General features: G+C 45.9%; 1 protein-coding gene across 1 annotated transcript in view; it reads left to right on the top strand.

Moving 5' to 3' along the window:
* Positions 1-19,377, top strand: part of CDRT4 (CMT1A duplicated region transcript 4) — a 63,422-nt gene extending 44,045 nt beyond the window's left edge. Inside the window, exon 3 of the mRNA XM_077833192.1 lies at positions 18,902-19,377. Coding sequence (XP_077689318.1) covers positions 18,902-19,377 — 476 coding nt within the window. The remainder of the gene's footprint in view (positions 1-18,901) is intronic.
* The last annotated feature ends 1,082 nt before the right edge of the window (positions 19,378-20,459 follow it).

The raw sequence follows: 20,459 nt of genomic DNA, 5'->3' as shown, positions 1-20,459 counted from the left end.
TCTGTCTTGTCTGAGTCCCTACGTCTGCCAGAAAAGTGGAGAGCAAGGAAACAGGGCTGATGAGAAAGAGTCACAGAGTCAAGTGTCACTTGCACGGTGAGCCTGCTGTGGTCCATACCGTCTTGTTCTCTCCCGTAGTGCCTGACTTCACATAAATGAAGGACAATTGGGGACGGCAAGACAAAGTCTTATGGCCCCCTTAGCTGAGAACTCACTGGAATCTCTCCAAGAGAGGAATAAAACTGTGCTGGAACTTAGAGAGCTGGTCAGCAACCAAGAAAACAATTCAGCAAACATTTCTGAAATTTCACTTGTGTTTCCAGGTTGCAAGGTTTGAAACTAACCAATCTTCTGTGTTTTCACAACTATTTCTGCCATATCTTTTACCAGACAGTTCCTTTCCTTAAAAAAACCCCCAGTTTTCTGTAAAAAGATTCAGTTTTCAGAAGGTGAAAAATTTCAATAGTAAGCAGAACAAAAATTTTGAAAAATAATTTAAAGGAAAACTTCTATAATGTGGATAATTTTTCACAAATAGCTTTGATTTTGAAAAAAAGCCCATTTTTTTGACCAAGACATTTTTGTATGAAAAATTTCTCCTGGCTCCACTTCCTGGTTAGTAAGGTCCCGTATTCTATGGCATGGCATCAGAGCGGACAAAGGCCCAAGTCTGGGGCTCCCACAGCCTGATTCTCCATTGCTTTTTGTTTCCATGATCATTTACACCAGAGCAAATGAGAGCAAAGCTGACTGTACTACACAGCTATTGCACTATTACACCCCCTTTGTGCTGGTGGAACAGCTACCTGGAATGATTGGACAGACAGAATGGGGCCCATGGCCTTCAGCGCCTGTCGCCAGTTTGCAATTCACCACCAAAATGAATTTATGAAAAAAAATCAGACATTGACTGACTGCTCATTTCGGAACAAACAGGGTTAATCACAGTCTGAATCAGACCAGTATTATAGAGGCTTGAAAATCTGGGATGTATTAAGGCTAATCAAACTGGGAATTAGGAGGAAGAACCACGTCCAGCCAGTATGAGAGTTTTCTCAGAGCTTTAGAGCCCAACTGTTTCAAATGAAGCTCTGATCTGAAGTGGCAATGCCAGAATTTCTAACTGGGGCCTCAGGGAAATGAAGGATGAACAGGCTGATCTGTTTGAACCACCATGCTCGCCTAGCATGTCATTTTTAAAGCCTTGTTGTGCTTTCCCTGCTTGTTCCCCAGGCTCACAAAGCACCCATTGTTTAGACTGCAGCACCACTTCCTCTTTCAGAGTGACTGGAAATTGTGCAGTCGCTTATTTTTCGTGGTCTCACGTCCTGATGGATGGGGAGGTTAGTGGCTCTGTAACACAGCAGAATAGCCCCTAGGTGTATAAACTGTGGTGGAGTGCCAACAGTCAAAAGCCAAGGAGGACTCACTTCCTGAGCTTTGGGGCCCCTTGATCTCCTGAGAGAAGGAGAAGGAGCTTTCCACCTCTCAGTGATCATTTCCCTCTGTTGTGCTGCTTGGACTGTCCCCTTACAACAAACTGTGCCATTAGCTTTCCATAGGGGCTACACCCCTCAAGTACCCAGGAGAGAGCATGGCCTGCTGGTCGGAGTCTAGGATTAGACAGGTGTACTTGGTCTCAGTTGACTTGGTTCTGACTCAGCACAGGGGAATGGACTAGATGGCCCCTCACGATGCCTTCCAGCCTTTCATTTCTATGATTCTATGAAATCCAGATTCCCCTCCCAGCTCTGACCGTGATTTGTTGTTTGACCTTGGGCTAGTGACTCAGTTTGCCTGTCTGTAAAATGGGGATTATAAAATCGATATGTGGCTGTGACTGGCTTAATTAGTATTTGTAAATTGATTCGAGGCCCTTGGACGGAAAGTGCTGTAGGAAGTGCTAGATATTACCATGTGTTTCAAAGAGACACAGACTCACAGCTAGTCTGGAGAGTATTATTCCGCTAATTCCTTTTGCCTTCTACCAGGCTTAACTGAGAAAGTGAAACATCAGGTCATAGTGTGGCCACATGCCAATCACTCCAGTATCATGCGATTCACTCAGCTACAAACACAACGTATTCCATTGTCCTTGGCATCTGTGGTCCCCATTCGTATCGTGCTGTAACTGAATTACTAACTTTTCACTGGCACTAGGGTCACAATGAGCCCTTACTATAAGAATGGTGTATTTATTTTCAGCGTGTTTCCAGCCTCACGTACAAACACTATCCTAAACTGACCTTGTTTGCTAATAGCTTTCCTTGCTTTAAGTGTCCAGTGTGGAAGCAACAGAACTGCCAGGATGTGGTGCTGTCTAGTGGTGAGTTGCTCACCCTGTCATGATCTCCAAGAGGCGTCAGGATGAGTGGCAGGGTGGGGTCCCCACTCTGCTACCTTGTTCCAAACTCTTACAACCCTGAGGGAGGCAGGAACTCAGCCAGGAATCGCTCCAGTGCACAGATCAATCTGTGCCCTTATCAGCATGGACAGAACCTCCGTGTCAGTGCACAGGGCCGTTAACGGGAGCATGGCATAAATCCATCTGCCACAATCTGTCTTGACAGGCTCTCCAGCCTTAGCCCCTTAGTCCTGGATTCAGGCACCTCCTTCTCTTTGGGCAGTGGCTGATTCCTGCATTCAGAAATTCCCACACTCAGGCTGCTCCCTGGGCCTGTCCCTCAGCCCAGAGCTTGGGCTTTCAGCCTGCTGGGCCCCTGCAGAAGCAGCATGTTCCCTCTCCTGCAGCCTGCACAGCTCCTTCTTGAACGGCATCCCCCTGCTCCAGCTGGAGGAGAGCTGGCAGGATTTCCTGTTAGCAACCTACCAGGCCAGAGCTGGTGGGAAGGCAGAAGGTGAAGAGGCCAGCTTTTCCAGTCTGCCTGCCCAGAACCCGCAGGTCTCCAGGGACAGGGCCGCTGCGTACTGATCTGAGCTGATCTGTGAAGTGGGGGTTCCTGGGTGATTTTATAGCCACTTCTCCTGGGTGCCGTTTTCTTGCTTAACACATTTGTTCTCTCTGTTCCAAGCCAATGGGTGGTTGTACATTTACTACTGTACAGCAAACACGTGTGTTGTTATTTATACCTCCATTGTAAGTGACCTAATGGGATAGCCTGGGTCACACATACACTACTGTACTTTTCGTCACTTCCAGAAGACCAACTGAACAAAGGGAAGAAGGGAGGGATTGTTTGGCTGTACTCTAAGGAGCAGGATCTAATAGGAGAGATGTTTGATATGGGATAGAACAGGATGGATCTAGATAGCAGAGATCAGGGGTTCTCAAACTGGGGGTCGGGACTCCTCAGGGCGTCACAAGGTTATTATATGGGGGGTCACGAGCTGTCAACTTCTGCCCCAAACCCCGCTTTGCCTCCAGCATTTATAATGGTGTTAAATATATAAAAAAGTGTTTTTAATTTATAAGTGGGGGTTGCACTCAGAGGCTTGCTATGTGAAAGGGGTCACCAGTAAAAAAGTTTGAGAGCCACTGGGATAAATCAACATGCAATAGGACCGAGTAGAAAAATAAGCCCCATTTTATAGAGAAGTAATCTGAGGCAGAGAGTGCCTGTGACTTGGCAAAGGCCAGCGGATGAATCAGACAGGTGATGAGACTGCAGGAATGCATTGCTCCCAGTCCAGTTCTCAGACCACTAGACCACGTCAGATGCAACAAGACAAAACGTTGAGGGGTAAGATTTCAAAAGTGCCATAGTGACTGAGGAGTTAAAGTCCCATTGACTTTCCACGGCACTTAGGCACCTAAACATCTAGTTCACTTTTGAAAATGGGACTTAGGTTCCTAAATTGCTTTTGAAAATGCTACCCTATAACTCTGAAGCAGTCTGGTCTGGCTTACACTAGATGGCCCATTAGAACAGACAGACGGCTGGGACAACTGGAGATTCCATAAGCCGCTGGATCTTTGGCCCACCCCTGGTCCAGCCTTGTGCACTGCCATGCAAGAGATTCTGGAGAATGGGGCTCTGCACACGCTCCTCTTCCAGCGTCAGGAACATGACTGACTCCTAAATGAATATCTCCAGTGCATTCATTCTCTTCCTTGCTGAGGCTTTACATTAGCCATGGAGTTAGTGCTCAGCAAGCACGCCCCACTGCCTGAAACAATTCTAGACTCCCAAATGTGCTGTTGGCCAATCTCGCTGGAGTTCCAGAAGAAGCTCAGGGCTTTGGAGCAACAATGGCTTTGCCCGGGTGGAGGCTGGTGGGGGGTGGCACTTAAAAGAGGCAGATACAGAGTCATATGCAAACATCTTGGCCTTTGCGTCCTACTTTGTCTGTCGCTTTCCAGCACAGGACATTGTGTCTTGGGGAGAGAGAAAATCCACAGAAATTCCACAGACCCTTCCTTGGCCATCAATATGGTTTCTGTGTGTGGCTGTTGTTTTGCTTCTCTTTTAGAGTGTGAGGGGGAAAAAAGGTCCCTTTGTGTGAGAACTGAAAGAAATAGTCCAATCCCACAGCCTGCCTGAAATCTTAATGTCAACTATTTGTCTCCTTGTATTTTCAGATAAACAAGCTCTTTCCCCTGTATTTCTGACCACTCCCGGCCACTCCCCAAAGTTTTTCTCGTTGCTCTGTCCTGGAGGGCACTGGCTCGTCACCAGTGGGGATTGGAAAGCTGTGCTTGCAGGGCCCATGCTGTAGGAGAAGTCGCTTTAGGGTCTTCTCCGAAGCCCATTCAGTCAGCGGGAAGGCTCCTGTCAGCTCCAGGGGGCTTTGGAGCCATGCCCTTTGGGGTTATTTGATTCTGTTTTTAAAACATCAGGGGTGAAGTCCTGCCCCTATAGGAATCAACGGCAAACTCCTCATTGACTTCAGAGGGGCCAGGATTTTGCCCTACATTTCAGATGGAAAGATATGGGTCCAGCCAGGGAAAAAGACTTAGTAGCAAACAGGGAGGAGTGAGAATCAAGCTCACTTTCAAGGGACATGAACTGTGGTCACCACCTCTTTCTTGATTCAAGGGACTGATGCTCATTTCATATGCTACTGATATGAATCAGCACAGCTACAGTGAAGTCAAGAGAGCTGCTCTAATTGATGCTAGCTGATGCTGATGTCCATGATCTCTTTGGACCATTCATTGGGCATTGGATAGCACTCACCCTAGCTAAGGTTCCCAAACAAAACTGGGTCAGAGCTTCCTCTGGTTTAAGTCAGTGTAGGAAGTCAATGGAGCTACGTTGATTTGCACCAGCTGCTGGTCTGCCCCTTCGATTGTAGCTCCTATTTATGCCCGCTCGGAAGTTTCTGAAATGTTCCGGAAGGTTTCCATGCATGATGTCTGCCCCCATTTCTTTTCTCTCTCTTTTCTTTTAAAGCAAAGAAATTAGATACAATCCCCTCCCACAAAGTTCATGCAGTGGCATGGCTGCAACGCAAAACTAATGGATGCCATGAAATGCAAAAGTCAAGGTTCCGTGGCAACTGTTCATCCAGATGCATTGCACATGTGAATTTTTTAATGTTCCTTGTCCTCTAATGTATTAACAGGTAGATTGTAAAATATGTCCCATCAAACACAGAGGACACAGTGCATCCAACTTGCCATTGCTGTTAGAACGTTAACTTTTGCATTTCTTGATGTTTTCCAGTGTTAATTTTGTAAACCTACCAGCGCTTGGATATGGGATATTTTGATATGGGATATTTCTGATGGTGGCTTCTGTCGTTAAACTCTATGAAATACAGTTTCATAGAGTTTAAGGCCAGAAACCACCATCAGATTATCTAGTCTGTCTGCTCACTAAAGCTGCTGGATTTAAAGAGGCATAGCTGTGGAAGGGCTCTATTCTATTCCGGTTCTTATCCTGCCTGCATCATGGTAATAGCTGAACACCTTCCAGTAGTGCATTAAGTGACATGACTAGCATCTGCCAGATTAGTGCTGGATCTCAGTGACTTGGTTTTTTATCACCGCAAGCCCACCTGGTGATTGTGTTTCACCAGTCAGAGGCTGATTTGCATTAAGGGCCTGATCTAAAGCACACTGGAATCGACGAGAAGGGTTCCCACTGAATTGAGCGGGTGTTGGAGCCCTTCCGATAGGAAACCTGTAAAGAAAGAAAGTATTTGCCAGGCTGTTTTCTTCCTACATTGATTTCTCACTGTGAGCTCAGACCCCAGGTTCAGCCTTTTCCTCTTCATTGGGATGTGATGCTGGGCAATGGACACACAGGTTCTCCTGTGCTGCCTTGTCTGTCATCTACTCCTCCACCGGCTTTTTTGAAGATCACTTTCTGCCCTTGTTACACAGCTTCCCAATTCACTCGCATGGACAGGAGTTTGGCTGTGAATCAGTTTATGGAGAATTTCAAGTGGTGAAATCAGATGTATGAATAAAGGGTTTTTTGTTGCTGTTATTCCTTCATCAGCTTTATTCAGTGTCAAGCAGTACTTTTAACAGATGCCGCTATATCTGGGTTGGCACTAAGGGTGGAAGCCTTATCCCATTAATCCCATTAAAGTCAATAGCAAACTACCATTGACTTCAATAGGACCAGGATCGAATGCATAGGGAATTTCTTGTTGGTAAGATTTTAAGTTGGCTCCTGAAAAATATTACTGACATCCCTTTGTACCCTGCGGAATTACAGAGGCAGAAAATGCATTGCTTTGTTCTTGGAGTTTCATATATTTTGTTCAGGAACCTTGACCGGGGGGAGATGAGGAGCTAAAAAGTTTCTGTAAAAACCAAGAACCAATAAATTTAATCTCATATCGAGAATGAAGAAATGCTCCTGGGAAGATGGGTCCATTATATCCTCTGTAAAATCTAATCTATCCATCCCATGTTCATCATCAAGGTAGCTGCATCTGCACTTCAGAGAGTGGTTTTCTCCAGGACTGAAAGCATTGACAGAATCACAGGGTTTCTTGCCTCTTTTGTCAGTTCTGCTGCAAGGCCTCACCCAATTTCTCGCCCCTGGGGTGCACTGAGGAAAACAAGGGATGTTTCCAGGATCCCTGAGGAGGGCCAAGTGGTTGGACCTAGCACAAGGAAGAAAGAAGTGAAGTGAAAGATGGCAAATAAAACCACAGTTGTCACAAAGTTTGATCACATTTGTGAGTTGACTGATATTTGCCAGGACTCATCAGTGATTTCTCCTTCTCTACAATATTTGATACAACAACTTCTTTCCTAGGGGCTGATCTAAAGAAACTGATTAAATTAATGGGCCCCTGAGTGGGTTCAGATGAGGGTTGGGTGCTTATCTGAGTTGCTTTGATCTTGCAATTACCTGGGGAAATCAGACTTTCTTGTGCATGTTCCAGCTTTGAAAAGATTGCAAGAGGAGCCGTCCTAGCATGTTTCAGTATTTGTGTGCACCATATATGGATTAATTCACAGGAATTATAGATATCAATTGGATTTAAAATATAATGTCAATGAAAGACGACATGGCCCCAATCCAAAGCCCACTGAAGTCAATGAGATTTTTTTCCACTGCCTTTAGTGGATCAAGCCATATATCTGTGCACTTTTGCAGTGTAAACGTGTGTCTTTCGTGCAATCCATTAAAGCCACTCAAAAAGCAAATGTTTTTCATGAGGCTGATTCCTGATTCCAAAGCAAAACTAAAGTATTTCTCCCTCCTCTGTCCCAGTCTCTGGAGACATGAGCTCTTTCAGATTTGCAGACCCAAACCAAGTGAATATAGAAACCACATGGTGAAAAGTGAAATAAATAAGAGATCAGCATTTGGGAGCCAGCAGTCCGTCAGAAGGGAGCAGTGAGAAAAACTGTAACTTAAGCAAAAGAGTGAGAGAAAACGAGTTCTAATTATTCCAAAGGTGGGTTTTTTTTTAACAAAAGCTTATTAGTTTGCAAAGTTTCCCTCTGCAACATGTAATTTCATTTCCCCCTCATTTGCTTTTACTACATGTTCTGGGCACTGTCAGAACAGCCTGATTTATAACTGACAGCTTTTGCTATTTTTCATGCAAGCTCTCTCTAAATATAAGAGTGTGAAAATTGTTCCACTGCCAGGAATTCCTCTTCAAATTATAACTTGCAGCAGTTGCAGCATGCAGGAAAGCGTCAGTAGCTTTATGATTTCAATGTTTTTCATAAAAAGCAAAATCCTCTTTCTTTTGGGAAATTGTTTCTCTTATCTCTTTGATTACATAGACTATCTCAACATGTCCTGGGAAAACAAATCAATGGGTGTTACTGCACTGGTTCCTGCTGCCAGCAATGCAGATTTTAGATTACAGAGGAAATGTTTATTGACCAGGATTTTTTATCTGCAGTTTTGTTCCTTGGGCTTTATTCCCATCCAATGGTATCCTGAAGCAGCTTGTAAAATAAATCAGCAACACGGACATGATACATAATGTGGTGTTTCTGGCTACAGGGACCGTAACATGGAGAGCAACGTATGGACAGCAGTCAAGTGCTGGGTTTTATTCAGTGAAATTTCAGCATCGGCCAAAAATTAGCTTTTTTTTTTTTTTTTGGCGCTGGATGGAAAAGTGAAAAGCGGTGTCCACTGAGAAACATTTCTCCACCAATGATGCTGGCAGATGTCTCCTGCTGTTCATGAAAAGGGTCTCCCTGTTCGTCTGCAACAATTGCTGGTTTTACAAGGCTCTACCATTGTTTTCATTTCTTTTGTCAAAATTAGAGTGAGCTCTGAATCTCACGCCTTGAATCAGAGCACTCGTGAACTCTGGAAGCGTTTGGTCTGGACTTGAAATTGACTGCTCACATTCCAAGGTGTGGGAATATTTCTTCTCTCTTTTAGTGCCTTTGATTTTAAAATTCCTAAAGGAGCCTGTATTCTTGCTGGCTCATATGGAGCCACTGGTTTGATGGGGATCTTTGTGGAGATGATCACAATGGGCCAGATTCACTGACATATGCTGGGGGCTTAGGTGACACAAAACAGCTGTAAACCTGGTTTGGTAGTGGATTCGACTGGACTGCTTGTTGCTTTGCATTACCAAAGCAGTGCAAAACAATTGGGGTTTACCAGTGAAACTGGCCTAATAATTGCAAGCTTAGTAACACTGTATCCAAAAATCCAATCTGGCATGTATCAGTGACTTCCTTGGAGTAGTTGAGTGACAGGCAGACCGTAACAGGTTCCGAATTTGAATCTGCATTGGATAAGACTGCAGAAGTATGAACAAGCTCCTCTGCTATATCTGTGTGCCTGTTGCACACTCAGGGTCAAATTGTGGGTGAAGAGCATATAAGGAACCTTCATCCTTAGAAGATGATTAGAGACAAATTGCAATCCCTGTACTATGCTAAGCTCAGAGGCTGCTCTCTGCTACCACCCTCTGTGACACAAGCCATCCCACAAGGGGTGTGGAAGATGCTCCATGGTCCCCTCTATCCTGGCCAGCAGAGCGCACTGCTGAGGAGGGGAGCACATACCCTGCCCTCCCAGTGGTGCACTCCCCTTGGGCGCCATGGAGCACCAGGAGGAGTTGTCCTTACATCGCACACTCAAATGCGGTGTCTGTTTCTGTTTGTTGGAACAAAGAAGCGAGAGTTCCAAATTAAAAACCTGGATCCAAGTGTCTGTGAACAGCGGGGAAGTCGCGGCAGATCCCCCAACCTGCATTCAAACTCTGGCTTACCCCTAGAATAAAGATCAGAAGATTGGGATTTGAGTGCCTATGTGAAATGGACTCAGCTGGGGGCAAGAGGAACCCTTCAGGCAAATTGTTTTCTAAACAGAGAAAGGATCTTCAGCGCCCATAAGGAGATGTGTTTCCAGGAAGACCAGATAGGGTATAAAATCTAAATTCTTGCAAAATGCATGCACACACATTTAGGAACCCATCATGCTCCCCCTGGGTCAGGGACAAAACTTTGATGGGACCAGGATTGACTAAAGCCCTTCAGGGTGTGTATGAAGTTAGGTAGGTTTAGGTTGCTCAGAGGTTGAATTTTTGTTGCAAGCCTGGACTTCACATCCCCAGTTAAAAAGTCTGGTGAGTTTCTACCTGCCCTGAAGGGCAATGCTACCCAGGCCTCGTTACTAACCAGAGCTGTTCCATGAGAGCGAGGCACAAACCTTCCATGCCACATTCTTCTTTGACAAGTTACGCCTGGATATCCTCCATCTGCCAGATTGGCTGGGTGCTTCAGGAGAGGTGCCTTTTGCTGAGCTCTGGCTCACAGAGTTTCGGTCAGTTTTCTAAATTATTCAATTTAAATACAGCTTATAGGGGAGGATGGTGGGGGACCTTCCCAGGAGAATAATAAACATCAGGGATAGATCCCTCTGATTGGGTGGGATATTGAAGAACATTTCGTCTAACTCTGCTCCCGCTGAAATCAATAACAGCTTTGCCTCCTGCGAGTTTGACTGCAGTGGGCACAGAGTTAAGTTGAGTGCTTCTGAAATCCCATTCTGTATGAATATTGGGGAACTATATTCTCCTGAGCCTTCCCTGCAACCTTCCCATGGGGAGGAGTTTTCAGGTCTGATTTCCAGGGCTTGTGCTTTCAAACTAAAATTTCAATAGCGCCTAAGGCTCCCAACCTCAAAGTATTTAGAGATCTGACTCCCATTGATTTCAGTGGGAGTTAGACATCCAAATACCTTTGAGCATCTGGGACTAAGGGACTTAGGAGCCTAACTCCTACTGCTTGCTAACAAGCCTTGCCGCCTTTGCTTACATCCATTTCATGGTCTCAGTGGGTTCAACCAGGTTCCGCTGCCGTCTTTAAATCTGGGGCTTTCCTGGGGTCACGTAGGAAATGGGATAAATGCTTTCGAGGACGTCTCTTAACCTGTGAGATTTGATTAAAGGAACTGGCCAGATACCTACAGATAGATTCCCAGAACCACACCTCACCTTCCCACACTGCAGATCTCGTGCAGGAGAAGGAACTGGGTGTGGCCATGGGACCTATCGAGCCGAGGGATTAGGATACTTGAGTATGTGCATGGTATACGCAAGGGGAGGCTGAAGACAAGGATTGTTGGCAAAGAAAGTGAATTGGAAGCAGAGAAAGAAGGATGGAGTTGGAAGGAGAGGAGGAAGAAAGATGGGGCTTGGAGGAGAGAAAGAGAAGGGTCGGATGGAGAAAGAGGTAATGGACACATAAGCCTGGGGGGAGCAGCTGAACTCTGGCTGTGGTTTATCCCAACAGCCAGGCTTTTTAGAGGTTTGATTCTCGCTGATTACCAGGCAGCTGAATGAAATGTTTCTGAGGACAGAACATGAAAACATGGGCCTTATTTCAGCTGTGTGGTGCAGTGGATCACAGGCCACACCTAGCCCATGGGCAGTATGCCCCAGCTGAGTGGGCAGAGAGGCTCAGTGAGGATGCTGGGGATGACCCAAATGAATATCCTGGCAGCAGCCACTGGGATTTCCCCGGCGCTGAACCAGCCTGAGCTTGCATTAGCAGAGTATGCTGTGCTGGGCAAGGGTATGTTGCTAGAATCCGTTGTGAGGAGAGAATGTGAAATTCCCATCAGGATATACCTGGAGAGCTCCTGCCAGTGAAAAGCCAGCATTAGCATGAGACAGAAGACAGCTCTGTTAGGCTGCTCAGGCCCCTTTTGGGTAGTTTGTGAACTGTTTAATTCTCTGGCAGCTACAGATAAACCCTAGGCTGGGTTTACTAAGCACCGTCCAACTTCAGTGGCGGACAGGGACTCCTGTCTATGCCATGGGTAAAACTCCTCCTCCTAAATGAGCTCTGGGATGCATCACCAGATGCACCACAGAGGCAGCCCTTGGTAACAGCCACTTGCACAGTAGGAACACCTGAAGGCTCCCAAGATTTGTAGTGGATCACAGCCTTTTCTCTGTAGGCTGGGGGTTCAAATCCAGCCCAGGCTAGTAGCCAAACCCAAGATGTTACCAACTGACGGTTCTTCAGAACCCTCCTTCACTTCTCCCTTAGGTGCAATCCCTCCAGCCCACCCTCAGCATAAACCCCTCCCCTACTTAGTGCTCAGTCCTTCTATGACCCTGTTTCTCCTCAATGTGCCCCACACCAATGTATCCCTTCGCTAGCACCCTGGTTCATTTATCTGGTGTCCATGGTGGAAATGTATGGAGGGGCCAACTTAGAGTGACCAGACATCCCGATATTATTTGAACCATCTCAATATTAGAGGCTTTATCTTATATAGGCAAATATTACCCCCTCCCACCCCTGAAAAAGAAAGTATCCTGATTTTTCACACTTGCTATCTGGTCACCCAGGGGCGGTGCCACCCTCTTCCCAGTGGGGGGCTGAGGTGGGCTAGACAGAAAATTGGGAGAGCTGCGCTTTATATCTTGTGGGCACACACACTTTTTTTTAACAGTAGGGGGCATGGACTGTACTCTGGGAGGGTATGAGCTGCCCAGCTCTGAAGGCAGAGCAGACAGCGGCGGCTGCTGGCCGGGCACCCAGTTCTGAAGGCAGAGCTGCCGTCAGCAGCAGCGCAGAAGTAAGGGTGGCAATGCCCTACCATGCCACCCGTACTCCTCTGTAATGTTTGACCTTTGCACTGGGAGGGGTGGCTGGGGCGGGGACTAAGGCAAATTTTGGGGTGGCTATAGCTCTCGCAAGCCTCCCCGGCCAATGCTGCCCCTGTGGTCACCCTAGACCAACGGCCAGGAAAAGTTATGGAAGCCTTGAGGAGTCAGATGGGGAATGGGTGTGGTGTTCCAAGCAGTCAGTGGTCTTCTCACTGCTGTCCAGTCTTGGAATGTAGCTTGTGCGTCATTTGGGTGGGTGTCAGTGCAGCGAGGACTGGAGGTGAAGGTCGGAGGAGAAACACCTGGGACCACCAGTGACATAACAGAGGGGAGGTTTGGAAATCAGACCCTGAGGCCTCATCCTAGGTTTGTTTCACCTTCACATGCAATTCAGACCCCCCCCCACACACACACACACCCCGAAATGGAAACATTCTCACTGGCCAACACCAAATAGCCTTAACTTTGCTTTGTAGCAAAACTTTCCCACAAAAATCTAAACCAACGCTATCCATCCATCACATAACTTTTCTAACGGTGCACAGAAATGTGAATGCCTTGCTCTTTCATCACACAGACTGAATTCTATGCTCCTATGCAAAGCATATTCAATTCCACAAAAAGGTATTTTAGCAATTCGACTATAGGCTCTTTTGAAAACCTCAGCCAACATAAATATCACACAAACAGCAATGCTTTCCTTCTGATCAAACTAATTCCATGCCACCTTAATTAAATATCATGAGATCCAAAACTATTATATCCACACATCTTCCTATTCCTAACTCTTACACATGACCATAAAGTTATCTATCCCCTTTGCATCAAAAGAGAATTTGGCTGGATACAGTTTTTGGTTGAGTGAAGCTCAGATAAGTACTCCTTTAAAAAAACAATATAAATGTAATTGAGATATGCACATGCCAAAGCCAAGTCTCCTTGCTGTAATTCTTGTCTTTCCTTATTCCATCCCCTGCTATGGCTCCTTGCTTTCATTTGATACATTGTAAATTCCCTGAGGCAGGAACTATACCATATCTATTTGTTCACTCTTCAAATCCTCTCTCACATTTTCAGGGGACTCTACATATAAACTAAAAAATAATCTGCTCTCCTTACCTCACCCTCCCACGGAGATTTTTGAAAGAAGGGCCCATCAGCTGTCTCTTTACAACACCTACAGTGTCACGTTTTGATTTGGTACTACTGTACATATCATTGACTGTTTGTGGCTCTCTCTCCAAGATGCTTGGAATGCAGCTCACAGATGTTTCATAGCAGAGCCAGTCGGGCCTGCGGTATGGGAACAGACTGTAAGTTTTGGATGTGCCTGTTTGGTGCACAGAGTTCTTTTCCATTGCCTTTGTTATTACTGTATTTAATTTACAGCTCAGTGTTGTTGAGTGGCTGGGTCCCCAGCTTTCAGCTAGAGTGTTAGTTCTTCTTTTTCAAGACCTGATCCCTAGCCTATTGAAGTCAGTGGATGGACTCCAAAGCATTTTGGATCAGGCTCTTATTCTTTGAGCCTTCAAACACAGAATCATCATTGTTGCCTGTGGTGCCAATCCTTCTGTTACACAGTGGACCTCAGTCTGCAGGACTGTCAATGCAACACTATATTTGCACACACACAGTTTAAACACATTTTCTGTTGTGCAAATGTATCCCATGCAACCACTGATTAGCAGCCAGGCTCCTTGCTAGCAGATGCCTTTTGGTTTGCAAAATGAAGGCTGAAGGGAGTTGCTTGGTGTTGTTTTCCTGGCTACGTACCAGGCCAAAACTCTCATAAATAGAGCTGTTTGGCAGGGGTGGGGGGGAATGGGATTGGCCTTTCATGGGAAATTTCAACATTTTGAAATGACTTTCTGCTCAGAAAAGGAACAAAAAGTCAAAATGTTGAGCTGGAAAGTTTCAGATTGCAAATATTGGAACGGAAAATGTTGATATTTTTCATTGATATGAAACAATGTGATATCTCACCCTGAGAAAATGTAGCTTCGTTTCAAAAAGGTGATTTCAGACAACAGGTTTTGTTTTGATTCACCTGATCAGAAAATTGAAAATTTTCATCAAAATTGACATTGTGTTGTGGGAAATTTTGATTTCAACAAAACCACGTTTTCTGACAGGAATTTTGCTGTGGGAAAAATTTTCATCACCTCTACTTATATATGGGTGGAGAAGCTTGTCTGTCTGCACACCATCTGTCTCTGGAATAGCCCATCACTCTGGCATCTGAACAATAAGAGAACAAGTGGGGAGACCAAAGCAACCTCAACATTTGTTCCACAAGTCTTCCTGTTGTGTAAAGTATAGATTCCTCGATCCTAGAGCTGAGCGAAGAATTGATTTTTGATTCAGGACCAAACTGGAAAGCAAAGTGGTTCAGTTCAAACCAAAACTGATTTTTTTTCACCAAAACCAAAACAATGAAAAAAGAAAGACCCCTTTGTTTGACCCCCAAGTGATTTTTTTTGGGGGGATCATTTAGTTTTGGGTCATTTTTGAATACCTCCCCTTATTTTAAATTAGCCTCACTAGTGCTACCGAGAGCCACATCTGTACATCCCAGGTAAACTCGGCTCATGCAGTAACTACATGGAGATTCCACTCAGAAGCACTAAGGAAAAGGCCTGCCCTAGACCTTGGACAGCTTAGTAATGCAGGGAAATGAAGAAAACCTACAAGACATGCCTGCCCTTGGGATGTAATGAAAGATTCTTCTGATTCTAATCAGGTGACTGAAATTAGTGTCAACATGATCCCAGTCGGAATGGGATTGCTGACAAGCGTGGAGAGAGCGGAAGGAAGGGAAGGGAGCAGCGGGAAGCAGAAAATAAAAGAGAACAGCAGCCAGTTATCTCAGTGACTTCCATGTTCTTCAGGGTGGGCAGGAGTACAGCATACATAAGAACAAATTCCAGACTGTGTGCACCCTGCATGAGACAGTATGTCACCAGGAGCTGCAGAGCAACAGAGCCAAGCAGTCCAGAGGCTGCAGGAATAATTATACAGTACAACTGCTGCTGGATTCTCTGACATTCTTGGAGCTGGGAATGCACAGAACGTGGGTAGGTGTAGAGCACTGAAAACAAACACGTATGTTTTTTTTTCTGGCACAGTGCTATTCCACCAGCAAAGTGAGCAGAAGATAAGCTTGAGCAGAGCATGGTTTCCATTAATAATTAGGCATAGCAATGTTGCTTAGTGGTTAGAATAGATGACTGAGAGTCAGAACTCCTGGGTTCTGTTTCTGCCATTGACTTGCTGAGTGACCATGGGAAAGTCATGTAACATTTCTCAGAGCCTCTGTCTCTAAAATGGGGATAAGAATACCTCCCTACCTGACACAGGGATTGTGTCTATTATAGTAGGACGTAAAGGCCCTAACTGAGAACAAAGGCCCTTTGAGTATGGCACTGTACAAATACACAGTAAAAGCTTAGCCCGAGAGAACTTCCTCTCTTTAGCTGAATACAGAGGGAGAAAAGAAGTCTTAGTATCCCCACTTAACAGATGGGAAACTGAGCCACAGAGAGATGGGGTAGGATTTAGGAGCACACCTAAGGGATTTAAGAGCACAAGTCCCATTGACTTGCACTCCTAAATGACTTAGGTGCTTTTGAAAATTCCACCCTAAGTGACATGCCTGAGGTCATGCAGAGAGTCTGTGTCAGAACCAGGAACTAAGCCTAGATCTGTTGAGTTCCAGTGCAGTTCCTCAGTTGCATAACCATATTTTCTCTTTGTGCCTCACTGCCATTTGGGGCATTGAGAGATTGACTGCAAAGCATTTTCAACCTCTCAGATGGATGGAGCTATAGAGGTGCAGATATTTACTGGTGCTAATTCTTCCTGTATAAAACATTTCATTAGGTGTCCCAGGGTTAGAAATTACAAACACTTGATGGGCTGGGCTTCCTGCATCTGCAAATTGAACTACCACTGATTTCTCCCTTGCTCTTTTGAAAACACTGGGACTCTCCGCATTGTCTTTAATGGGAGCAGACTCTGGCCCTAAAAGAGTGTCATACAATCATAGAGAGATGGGAAAAGGATCTATTCGTCCATCCCCTTGCCTATTACACTCCTCTTGCCAACGGTCTGTTCTCCAATGCTTAGGCCAAATCTAGTTTTAAATACCTCTACTGTGGAAGCATCCCCCATTTCAGCGGAGTGATTATACCACAAGGCGGGCCTGGTCAATGGGACCTTTTTCCAGTTCTCCATCCTCAATGACCTGCTTGTTTAACCAAGAGCATGCTTTACTCCTGTAAATATTTAATTGCTAATTACATAATTGTGGTGATTTATTATGCAGCGTTAAGTAAAGATAAAAGCGATTACATGCACGCAGGAAATTCTGTCGCTGCTCGTGGGCTGTGCAATTCTTAAATGAATAATTGCTGCCAAGCAAGAATGAGCTGGTTTTGTGACAGGCTTTAAATTCAACACTAGAAAGGAAACTAAAAGTCTGATGTTTGATGGGGCCTTCAGGTCTTTTCAGCGACTTTCTTTCTTCTTTGGATTTTCTCTCCTGTGTGAAGCTGAGCGTACACCGGAGACTCTAGATTTGTCTCCTCTGCACTCCAAGCTGTGATTGCCGCACAGGTAGGCATACGTGGGCTGGCTTGACCCATGCTAGCATGGCTAAAAACAGCAGAGTAGATGCAGCACTGTGGGCTTCAGCAACACCAATAGGTACCAAGGGTCCCCGGCGTGCTGGTACAGCCCAGGCCACTGCATTTACGTGGCTATCTTTAGCTATTTTCAGGGGCGTGTGCAGGGTATGGGGAAGCAGGGGCAGGGCCCCTCCCAATCGACAGGTACACAGAACTCCTCTGGGGCCCGAGCAGGGAGCGTGAGCTCCAACAGCCCTGGGGCTGTGGGGGGAGGGAGGAAGGGAGAGCCAGTTCCAGTGGCTGCAGGGGGGAGACAGCTCCTCCAGGTGCAAGGGATGGGGGAGGGTGTGCGGAAAGAGGCAGCTCCTCTGGACACGGGGGGCACAGAAAGTGCCCCTCCAAAAGAGGCCAAATTTTTATTCCTATGCATGCCCCCATGCTAGTGCAGATAAAGTTAGCACAGGTCTGTCTATTCCAGCTGGAGCATAGACATACGCTCTGACTCTAATCTCTCTGGTCATATCTGTAGCTTCTAGAGCTTTTTGTTTTGTTTGCTGAGATACCAGAGGAGAAACTGTGTCTAGTGGTTAGAAGAGAAAACTTGGGAGTTAGGAGATTTTAATTCAGTGATGGGCCCTGCTACTGATCCTCTGTTTGACCTCGGGCATGGTACAGCTCTGCAGAAATGCTAAGTATTGTTATTATTTCATTTCCTTTGCCTTTCTTCTTTTTGTTAATTTATATGTGAGGGTTCCAACTTGACCTCAGTTCCATATTGCCCTCAAGAGAATGCTGTCTGGAATATTGAGAACAACCCATGCCTTCAGTGAACAATAATACCTAGCTCTTACATAGCACTTGTCATCAGTAGATCTCAAAGAGCCTTCCAAAGGAGGTCAGTGTCATTATCCCCATTTTACAGAAGGGGAAACTGAAGCACAGAGCTGGGCAGTGACTTGCCCAAAGGCACCTAGAAAGCCAGTGGCAGAGCCAGAAATAGAATCCAGGTCTTCTGAGTCCCAGTCCAGTGCTCTATCCATTAGGTCACGCTGCTTAGATGGTAGAGTGATAAGTGCCTTAGATAGGTAGCTTCTTTTTAACATAATTGAGCAAGGGGTGATAGGCTCCAGCGGCTCGATTGTTTCCTAGGGCACCGCTGCAGTCCCTGTGCTCTCCTGAGTGCACGTCCGGCTCTCTGATACTGCCTGGTAGGTTGCTGGACAAACCAAAGAGAGTGGGGAAGAGGTAGGGCCTTGGCAGAGCTAACTTGCCATGATGAAAGGGAACTTCTGCCCCTCAGCCCCAGGGGTGCTGCAGGCAGGAGCACTCTCCCTACATGTTGGGCAGCTCTGGCAGATCTTGTGCCTTCTGCTGCTCCCACTGGGACATGAATCTGCCTCAGTAAAGGTGCAAAGGATAAACCTTCCATGCCCTACATGGGAGCCGCTATTTGGCGAGGGTCAACCCTGCTGCAGCTCAAGTACCGATGGCAGCATCAGCAATGGGAATCTTGCAGCAGAGTAGGTGCTGGGCGTTGCACTGTTTGCCTGCCAAGCTCTGCCCACTCCGATTGGTTTCTTCAGGGCGGTGGGCTCTGAGCTCTGGCAGGTGTGGGCGTTGCAGACGAGCGCACTGATTTGTTTCCGTCCTGGAAACCCAGCCTTTCCTCCTTGCACCTCTGTGAGTGCTGTGGGGAATTCAGGCCTTTCTCTGCTGCCTCCGAGGCAGTCAAAGCCAAGCAGAAGGTAACCGGCTGTGCTTGCTGCATTCTAAACTTGTCCTTATCTCTTGGGTTCCAGAACAGAGGATGTTCTCGGCAAATATCGGCCTCCCCAGCCCTTTGATCCGCCGCGGCCGCCAGTGGCCAGCCTACACCACTCTCACGTCTCCGACGGTCAAGATGCTACTTGAGCAAGACAAGCTGAGGAAGGCTGGGTCCCAAGGAACCTCTGAGGAATGCAGACAGGGAATGGGCAGCAGCAGGAATAGCAGGGGCCACACGCTAGGACGAAAGCCAAGTGATGAGTCTCAGGAAGCAGGTTTTACTGGGACAACCCAAGAGTCGTCAAGGCCAAATGAAGATAGCAGCCCCCTTAGGATTGCCAGGGGCTCTCCAGCAAACACTGAGGGCTTGTTTTTCCAGAGTAATTCATCCCCAGTGGGCCCCCCAATTAAAGGCAATAAGGTTATTTTCTCCAGTAAACCCCACTTCCGTGTGCTACCATATGGCTCCCAGATGTCTCCCAGCAAGCAGAAATCAACTGCCTGCAGTTAGAAAAATAGATCTCAAGAGTTCTGCTTCAACACTCTGGACTGCATTAAAGTTACTCTGCAACTAACTAACTGTTCAGGGTTTGGTTTGGTTTTTAATTGTATCCTTAAAAGTCCCACTTGAACTCGTTTGGATGTAGAATGATGCGTACACAACATATGGAATGCTACTCTATTTGTTCATGAGTGTCTTAGGAAATGCCCTACAACAGGGTGTAATGTAGAACACAGCATACAAATGTTTACGCGTGTGCACACAGATATACACGTTCTGGACCTAATTCTCTGCTCCCTTGCACCATGTGTCCTCATTTACATCCCCACAAAGTGAGCGTAAGATGCTATCATTCTAATCTAGGAATGTTTTACACCCATTGGACTGGTGTAAATGCCTTTTCACTGGTATACATGACTATGCAAGGTATCAGTGAATCAGACTATAATGATAATAATTAATAGTGTAATAAACTGGCTCTTAGGGTATTGACTTTAGGTGAATATTGCAAACCTACATTAAAGCAAATCAAAATGGAGTGAGTCCAGCAGCCCATTTATATATTTATGTGAATATCATCCTATAAAGAGTCAAAGATTCTCCATTGCCCTGTAGCTTGTGTGGTCATTTATGCCAGAGCAAAGTGGGTATAAGATGCTACTTAATCAGAACAACCTGACTCTCATTTACATTAAGGCCACTTTACATCATTTGGACAGTGTAAAGTGATGGTTGGTTACACTGACCAAATGGTGTTGAGTGGCCTTAGTGCAAATGAGAATCAACCCTAGCCCCTTTGCACTGGTGAAAATCACTATAGCAGGGCAGGGCAATGGCTGATCAGGCCCGTATTCATTCCATGTCACGGAGAACAGATGTTCATCTCTGAAATGCTCCCCCACGGTTCTAGCTGGTTATTTTGCACTATTTTGGCGTGGTGGTAGGGAAATGAAATTAATAAAAGATCTACCTCCCAGTTCTTCCTACAGCCTGGGGCTCATTGTAACTACTGAATTAAACCACTTTCTCCATCACCTTTCTTCCCTGGAGGAATGGGCTGCTAATTCTGCAAATGCAGGAAACCAAAGCTA

This window comes from Eretmochelys imbricata, chromosome 14 (assembly GCF_965152235.1).
Source record: "Eretmochelys imbricata isolate rEreImb1 chromosome 14, rEreImb1.hap1, whole genome shotgun sequence".
NCBI lineage: Eukaryota > Metazoa > Chordata > Testudines > Cheloniidae > Eretmochelys > Eretmochelys imbricata.
This window is presented reverse-complemented; position numbering and strand designations above follow the sequence as displayed.